The sequence below is a fragment of the Leucopleurus acutus genome (genome assembly GCF_964270905.1).
Source record: "Leucopleurus acutus genome assembly, chromosome: 18".
NCBI lineage: Eukaryota > Metazoa > Chordata > Mammalia > Artiodactyla > Delphinidae > Leucopleurus > Leucopleurus acutus.
The window spans coordinates 13,256,141-13,265,805 of NC_139160.1; the positions used below are offsets into that span (position 1 = coordinate 13,256,141).

The 9,665-nt window shown below is 35.7% G+C and overlaps 1 protein-coding gene across 6 annotated transcripts in view; it reads right to left on the bottom strand.

Moving 5' to 3' along the window:
• The window catches only part of TRPC4 (transient receptor potential cation channel subfamily C member 4), a gene marked incomplete at both ends in the record, with an annotated part of 116,981 nt that extends 109,990 nt beyond the window's left edge, over positions 1 to 6,991 (bottom strand). For all 6 annotated transcript variants that reach the window (XM_082859259.1, XM_082859258.1, XM_082859257.1 and 3 more), the window contains one exon: positions 6,614 to 6,991. In XM_082859259.1, coding sequence (XP_082715385.1) covers positions 6,614 to 6,991 — 378 coding nt within the window. The remainder of the gene's footprint in view (positions 1 to 6,613) is intronic.
• Between the last annotated feature and the right edge of the window lie 2,674 nt (positions 6,992 to 9,665).

Sequence of the window (9,665 nt, forward strand, 5' to 3'; positions counted from 1 at the left end):
TTAAATTCCCTGCTGTGGAATAATAAGACTCAATTTAATTTTTAGACTTTCAAAGTACTTCTTAATAAAAATTACTTTATACTGATTTCTACTTTACATTATACAGATCATATTTGGGGATAATTTTCAGCTTTTTCATATTAATGGTGGATTTAGACAATATTATAAACATCTTTCCTATTGATATTTTACATCCAGATGTAAAGAAAGTATAATTGATGATTTCTCTAGCTATGTCTCACAATAGGATAAGTATTTTGGGGGGAGAACGTTTTTAATACTTTACTATAATTCTCTCTTGCTCTTCCTTTTACTCGCGCACTCTCTGAATTTTGATAGTAACCAAGATTATGGTTATCATACATTTATTTAGTTTCACTTACTGTCAATACCCAGGATGTAACAAAAGCAAATAGAAAGGGGTAACCTCAAGTGTTAACTACTGAGGAAGCTGAAATGTTTTCATTCTGCAAGGGGCAGCTCCAAAGACTAGAACAGATGGGCTGTCTTAGCAGATACGACATTTAATAGGGACCATTTGAAGTTCATGGGACTGCAGAAGGTAAATTACTTGTTCTGAAGTCCAGTGAGGAAAATCAGATGAATGTAAGAGATAAAAGTAAACGTTATCTCTGCCCACTAGCCAGGGATATATTTATTAGCACCTATACCAACTAAAAACTGCCCTTTATTTTTAGTCAGCAAGGTATATATATATATATATATATATATATATATATATATATGTGTGTGTGTGTGTGTGTGTGTGTGTGTGTGTGTGTGTTTTGTTTTTGTTTTGTTTTTGTTTTTGTTTTTGCGGTACGCAGGCCTATCACTGCTGTGGCCTCTCACTGCTGTGGCCTCTCACTGCTGTGGCCTCTCCCGTGGCGGAGCACAGGCTCCGGAAGCGCAAGCTCAGCGGCCGTGGCTCACGGGCCCAGCTGCTCCGCGTCATGTGGGATCTTCCCGGACCGGGGCACAAACCTGTGTCCCCTGCATCGGCAGGCGGACTCTCAACCACCGCGTCACCAGGGAAGCCCAGCAGGGTATTATTTTGATTTGGATATACATTTGCATTAACCTGCTAAAGCCAATCTCCTATTTCACCCTTTGATTTCCTGATCACATAATAGGTACTGTTTCTAAAGTCACAAATTGCATTAGAACATCTACAGAAATTAGTTTTTAAATCCCCTATGTGCACTGAGATGGAAAGAAAAAGGGTAAACAGTTACATTCTACTTTGCTCTCCCTGAACAGGGTTTCTATTTCCAGTGAGTGCATTTTTCAAATGAAAATGAAGTCATACGTCAAAAAGGTAAATTGCCAGGGCTGGACTTCTTTCCAGTGTTTATTGTATTATTCATATATCTGTTTGTCAATAGGAAGGCAGAGAATATGGCATAAAAAAAAAAGTAATAACAGTATATTAAGTTATTACATGTCACCTTATAAAACACTTTTACAGAATTTTAACACCACCAGACATTAAGAAGCAAGTAAATTAATTCTATGATTCCAATTAAGAGCCAAGAAAACCAAGGCTCAGAATGATTTTCAGAGGCTTGTCCTGTTAGCAAGTGTGGAACAGGGCTAGAAGTCAGCATTTCTGTTACTCAACTCTGTTCTTCCCTGGCATTTCATAGCTTCTAATGACTTAGTATCTATTGAGCCACTAAATTATAAATGGCATCATAGTGTTCAAGACAGAGACACAGCCTAAATATGTACCTCTAGAGGCTCTTTTAAATTTATATAACCCATATCTTAAATTAGCATTATTAACTAATCAGCTAGAGCCAGACAGTGTGGTGGTTATCTTCTGACTCTTGAGTTCCAGCACTGGTATTTCCTGGTTTTGTGATCTGGGACGTGTCACTTACACCTTTTTGTACCTTCATTTCCTCATCTATAAATGGGGAGAACAAAAGCACCAACCTTCACAGGATAATGTGAAGATTAAATGAGATAATGCAAAAAAAATTCTTATCACAATTATTGGCATGGTGACAAGCTCAATGAATGTTCATCATTCAGACTATCTCCAGGTTGGTTGCTAGCTATTAATTTATAGATTCTTTTGGTTAGGTTAAACCCTAAAGGCCACTGGGTCCACGGTTCCTTGCCCTCTTTTGTAAAATGAAGTGACTGGATTAGATGGTCTCCAAGATTTCCACGATCCCTCTAAATTTTAAAATCTGGTACTCTTTTTAGCAGAATTTTCAAACCAAAAATTTCTTCAATTGAAATACTCTAGGATCTTAACTGTTGAACTGATAAGTAATGTTTAGCAAAGTATTTTTCCCAAAGAAGGGAAAATGTAATAAATATATTAGTGAAGTTGGAAAATTCTCATACATTAAATATCACTTACTCATTCATATTTAAGCTAATTATTTGAAGTCTCCTTAAAGTAAGGTTAGCACGGTAGAGTCCAGCACACCTAACACAAGGTAGACAACTATAGGTATTCTGTAACTGTCAACATCTTCTAAGTCACTGGCTCTTAAAGTGTTGTCTCTAGCCCGGAAGCATTAGTATTGAATATCACCTGGGTACTTGTCAGAAACACAAGTTCCAGTGACCCATTCCAGACCCGCTGTATCAGAGACTCTTGGGGTGGGATCCAGCAAACTATGTTTTAACAAGTCCTCCCAGAAATTTTGATGATACTGAAGACTTAGTACTACGGTCTGAGTGAAGAGTGAAAAAGAAAGTTCTTTTTCTGCTAAACATTTACCGAAGCAGCTAAAACTGAAATTGAATCTGGCCTTAGAAGATATCAAAGAGAAAGGTCTGCTAGAAATAATTACAAGTCAAGTAACCAATCAACTGACTGAGAAAAGGGGCGAAGAAGCCACTGTCGGTTATTCCCTGTAGAGAAATAAGGTACTAAGAAGGTTAAAGAAAAGCTTAATAAATCATCAGAGAGTATCAGAGTAATGATTCTAGCAAGAGAGCAGCCCCAGTAAGAATACATAATGTTCCATCTTCCTGCCCAGTGTGGAGAACTACAGGTTCTCCATGCTGTCTACTACATGAAAGAAATAAAGTATTACTCTTTCTATTTTTTACAGTAAAAATGAAAATAAAACACTAAGAACTGAAAACCCTTGTTTATGAAGAAGTACGTTAAATAGGGAAGGAAATACTTAGTGATCTATGCCCATCTATTTATCTGACAAAACCTAAATATTTTCATTAGATCCTGCACTGAGAAAAGTTTTTGACATACTAGCAATCATAATCATTTAAACAAGATATGATGGAAAGGATAGACAATCAATGTCAGGGTGATAGGAAGACAGGTGATTTTATGTGTTTCAATGTCTTCCCTATCATCTGTGTATCAATCCCAGACCCCTTTCTTAAGTCCAAAATTTCTAATTATCTCCTAGATGTTAATGTCAATAAATCGAAAACTGAGTATATCCAAGCAGGTCTCATAAACCCTACTTATAATCTCTATCTCAGTTAATGGAATTAACTTTCCCCAGTTATAAACCTTAAAACATAATATTTTGTATTTACCAAGTCCGGTCAATTTAATTTCATAATTACCCAAGGACTTATTTCTCTTTTATCTTTTCCATGACCATCTTTATTCATATTCCCATGATATTCTTCCTGTTTCTCTTCACAACTAGACTCTAGAAAACAGGAATAATGTCTTCTCCCCAGTGCCGGGGCTAAGGCCTGACACAGTAAGCATATGCAAATTGTAAATTGTTCCCTGGTGAATGTACTGGAAGAGTAAACAGATTAATCTGAACTCCCAGCCCCCATGATTTCAGGAGGCCATCACACATTGCATCTTTCTTCAGGAGAAAGAAATCAATTTGTGACAAATTTGTAAAAGAAGACTGTATTTCCTGATCCACATCTGTCACATTTTAAGTTCTAAGTAAGTGTTCTAATCCTCAGATTTGTATGGTTTTTTTTATGTTAGATCCTCTTCCTTGACTCATCTTAAGACAAGTTATGTTTATCTTGTCCTCTTGGATATTAGTGTTCTCAGGTTTTAACACTCGGCTTCAGTGACCTCAACAAAATTAATGGTAATGTGTTCCAGGGTCTTTGGGGGAAGCCCATGAGACTGGAAATTAGGCAAAAATAGTAAACACAAAATGGCTTTCAATGATCACAAGAATCATCTAAGGAATTACAATTTATGAGAGAAAAAATTCCTGTCAAGAATTTATTTGTTACCTACCAGACACTGGCTTATGGAAACTGTTATTCCAAACAAGGTTGGCCATACTTAGGAGATGCTTTATCTATGTAGATCACAGATAAACAGCCAGGCTCTCATGGGGTTTGTCTGCCTTTCCTCCCCCCAACAAGCCCTGAGGACTTCTTTTATGTGCTATACTGTATACATTTCATGACCTAACAACCTCACTTTTATTGTACAAGATACCAGGCACTCTGAGGTAGACTGGAGTTGCTCTTTCCAAATTAGAAAGTTCAAACCAAAAGATGCAATGTTTTGTTGATTCTCAGTGCCTTCGCTGAAGAGGAATTCTAGAATGTGCAAATAGAAAAGGAAAATTCTTGGCTTACAAACTGATACAAGAGAAATCTTCCAGAAACACATGGCCTGGGATATTTCAGACTCCTGGCAGATTGCAAACCTTTACTGCCTTTTATTAATAATCAGGGTTCAGATCAAATGCCTCTAAGAAGCCAGGACCCACTTGTCAGACTAGACTTTAGCTCAGAAGTTGAACATCTTCCAACAAACAATCTCATAATAGCAGATATCTTCTCCAGACACCAAATTACTTTGGCCAGCACAAATGTCATTTACTAAAGAGACACTGAAATGTTTGGTCACTCTTCTCTAGACAATAGAATTAAGAAGGTTATACAGTAATAAACAGAGAAAACACAATTGCAATTTTGTTCTATTTACTTGTTGCAACCTCAAATGATCTAGGCCCACAGTCCCAACATCTGTCTTATGGTTGCCCTTATAGATATGAAACAACAGCGTGTACGATATAAGATCATTGTTATTAGGAAATGCAAATACTTTAGGGGTATGATTGTGGAAGGAGTTTCAAAATCACGAGGGGCCTGGGAATGTAGAGCCTGAACTTACACAGATAAAAACACACTCTTACTCATTCCTGTCTACGTGTCCTGTGTTCCTCTAGTGGTGGAAAACTGCGATATAACATAACATATGCCTTCAGATATTACCATTACCTATCCACCTCTGTCAAGGTCAGTACAAGTTTGAAAGGATACATGAAAGAAGCAAATCCTTCTATCAGGAAAGTTTTACCAATATGATGGGAAGGTATCCCAAACAACTGGATATGAGAACAAAAAGCGAGTAAAGCAACAAGCAAAGAACTATTGTCATCGTGGAGTGTTGTTTTATCAAAGTTTTGGGCTCAGGTAAGGGAAAGGGGTGCATGGTGCTGAGACATAAGAATGGGCCATACAACACAAACTTCTGGGGAGACTTTTTCAGGAGACACCCAGCCATGAAGTTCTTCTCCTAATTATGGTGGGGATTCTGATCAAAGTCCTCCAGTAAAGCAAAGAGAATAGTAGCTACAGCAGAGCTTGCTTTAAAGGAATATAACATCTCTAAGAGTCCATCATTTGCAGAAATTGTTTGCGCCTTATCAAATAGAACAGAAATTGCTAGAGCTGTAATAACACACATTTTTATAAAATTTTACTTTAAAGGACAGATTTGAGCCAATGAAGTACATGCATTGTCTCTGCAATTAGTCAGTGAGACTTGATGCAGGGAAGTGAAGAGTTCAGTGTGAAAGGATAAAGGATCAGAGAGACGATTCAGATACAGGGCAGTAACAAAGGGAAGGATCTAGATGGACCAATGGGAAAAATAGAAAATAAGGAAAAAATAGATTCCTTATTCATTTATGTCAACAATTTCTCCACTTCCTTAGTGGTAAAAAAAAAAATAGGGAGATAGGAATAAAACCACATTGTATTTATAATTGTGTGCCATTTTGGTTTATTTTCTACCCGTGATGTTAAGATACAGCTACATTTTGCCATTAGTAAATTTGATATAGTTAAGCCTACAGTCAGAGTTCAGTTACTTTTTAGTAATCTTTTTTTTCCTGCTTTTAAAAAATTTAAGTCTCAATTTAAAAGAATCTATTGGAGTTTGCTAAAGAACAATATCAGAATTATATGTACGACTCACTTCTGCAATAACATGCAGAATTCCAGAACAGGCAAGCAGGTTAAAAAGGAAACTAGCAAAAGAATTCAGCCTGTCACTGTAGAACGTCAGAAAATGACGCACGAGAGGAGAAACACCCACACGTACACAGTAGCCCCCCGAAAACATTATTGACCATTAGATAGAAATGTTTCCAATGTATGGGAAGCGACCACAGGCTACTTTGTTTTGCTTTGGTTCTCACTAAAGTCTGATTAGCCAGGGTAGGGGATGCAGGGGGCGGTGACTTTTGGAGAGTATAAAATGTGTACTTAGCAGTGGTTTTGCGTCATAATAGTTCTGATTTCAAGGCTAACATTTCTTAATATTTGGGGAGACTATGACCACCCATAGAAACCTTCTGCAAGTAAAATAAACTAAAGCTAGTATTTTTGCACGTACCTGTTTTTCTCCACTGGGCTTCTTGTGGTTCAGTAACAGCTCTACAGCTCCGACAACTTCTTTCCTGATGGCGTGTAATAGAGCATCTCCAACATAGACGTTACAGCTTAAGAGTAGTTCTATGAGCTCCAAGTTCTCATTTTCGATTGCAATGAGGAGAGCAGTTCTTCCAAGTGGATCGACGCAATTAATATTGATTTTAAAATAAATCTCAGCTTCCTCTAGGGATTTCTTGACACTTGCATAATCTCCCTTTTCCACAGCGTTCAAGTAGGCTTTCTCGGAGGGTGAGAGCTCTGATTCTGCTCGGACTATCCTGAGAGGGATGCGGTCTCTGTAGGGGGCATTAACATTTCTTTTGTAATAGAACTGAGCCATGTTTCATGCCATGCTATTTCTTGGTCTCTGAAAGTGCAAACAAAAACCAACACACACAAGGATTAGTATTAGCACACTTTTGAATGATTATGCATCGCATTTAACAACTCACAGTGAGGCCAATAACAACGATGAAACCGTAATTATTAAGTGAGAAGTTATGTTCCCTTTAAACAATGGAAATAGGCAATAATTATTCAGTTATCTAGAAACACAGGTTTCAAAGTTCTTACTTAAGAAGAAAGAGAGGCCAGTATTTGGCAAGTTACTTAAAAAGTGACGTCTGTCAGAGGCTGCACCTGTAATTTTTAAAAATTATTTACAAAATTTATCATAAATATATATTGTTTTTAACGGAGAACCTTGAAAGTCAAAGGCCGTATCTCTGGGGTCCCCAAACTGGACCAGGGATTTTCAAGAATGTCAGTCACTGTCAGTTTTGCTCATCATGGAGATGCTGTTTAGATTACAGAGTATCAATATCTGGGCAAAATGTTTTTCACTTTCATTTCTAGTTTTAATGTTTGTAAGAACTGACGTTAAAGTTACTGTGAGTTACTGATATTAATGTCAATAAAATATCATACTGAGCCCGATGAGCATAATTTTATTTTTTTCCTCTTGTAAGTAAATTCATTGAGGAAGAAAGAATGTGTACCAATGGTATTAATTATCAAGATGAGTCTAGGCAATTTAATTTCCAACAGAAGCATGTAGAAAAGGATTAAATATATGGTTTATTATGAAAATGCTATTTTCTTAATTCTCTTACCTCTGTATCATGAAACAATAAACCACAAGGCAGGAATACATTTATTGTAAAATGTAATATTATTTTGAAGTTACAGTAAATATACAGTTGAAGATGAGGAAATTATTTCAAATAAATAAGAGATTATCATCTTAAAATAGATTAATAAAAAAGTCTGATGTCGCTAAAAGTTATACTGATTTGGTAATCATCTTAGAGGTACAAACTTACTGAAAAATGTATTCTGTTTTGAATATAATTTCCTTACTGCTGTTAGGTCCTGATTCCATACTTACGGTCTGAACTATTTTATTATTCTATGTCATTTATATTCAACCCACGTTTATTTACATACATTCACTACATCAAATTAAAATGAATGGGGTATTCTAAGTACCTGAACATGCATATTCATCTTAATTGATCTTTTTAGACCTAATCATTTTATAAGTAACTTAACCAGATTTGAATAATGCTTTAACTGTAGCTTGAACATGCATTGCATTGACAAATGTGATTATATTTAATGTCATGTTCTCAATTTGGGAAAGTATGCATTGTTTGTATGCTACCTCAACTTAACAGTAATTTCAGTTACCACATAGTTAAGTTTTAGTTTTTGATGTCCAGATTATGCATCATGATTTCTCAAACATCTAGGTTCAGGATCTAATACACAAAACTGCAAATTCCATAATTTCTTCCTTCTGGCATATTTGATTCAGCACTTTATTAAGGCCTCTTCATAGACTAAGCAAAAAGTGGTAATCCAATAATCCAGAATATTTTTCTCAAACATTTCACATTTTGTTAGTCTTGGTGTTTTAAATGTATAATGACCAACTATTCAGCATGATCTAAATTTATTTTTATAATTGCAGACAAAGTGTGTTGTAAGTTCTTTAAATAGCAAAATTACCTTTTCAGAGGAACATAAAAATTAATACTGGTGTGATATATTAATTTTAGACATGCAAATTGCTTACTTGAAGCTTGACTATCATTTCAGTATTTAGACAATGCACTAACTGACTAGAATAACGGGAACAAAATTATATTATCAGACAACAAAGACAATTTAATAGTCCTCCAGTATAACCAGAACTTCAAAAATCAACATCATTATTATGTTACATATCTCTTTTTAATTTTCTGATCCCAAATGGCCCATATATGCCTCAGTGGTAACATTAAGATATTTGCCTTAGGAAGGCAACTGTCACCCACTTCCCCAGCACAACTTTTCTATCCATGTCAGCATCCATGAAAGTGTGTGGGATCAAAGTTGTGGTTTTCACATGGCAATTTTATCCAGACTATAGTGTAAATCTTCATAATGATAATAACCACCATTTATATTCTATTTCAGCAGTATACATTCTCTATTACCTCACTTTGTCCTTACCCATGGCTTTTGGAAAAATACATTAATTTTCATTTTCTAGAGTTGAATCCAAGGTTTCCCACCAACAATATTTTTGCTTAAGACTAGTGTTTCATTGTAGCTTACCCAAAATACAGGTTAAAATGAAAGTATGAACATACATACACATCCACAGTATCAGAAATTCATGTGAATTATGGCTCAGTCAGGATTAGGAATCAGCTTAGAGGATGGAAAAACTGTATTTCATTTTATTTCATTTACTTTGTTTTATTAATGATGGTATCATATAAAATGTTAGACAGCAAACAGCATTTGACTTCTCATTTTCAGAGTACAAGATGTTGGTGACAACGAAGGGATTGGAGGACAACATAGCAGATACTGGAGAATTTGTGCGAGAGGAGGGGACAGATAATGAGAAGTTAGACTTACTAAAATCTATTTCATTTAATCCAGATAACTACCATAAATGTAAACTACGTAAGTTTCAAAAAGAGTAATATGACATTGAGAGAAAGAAATATTCTACTCAACGT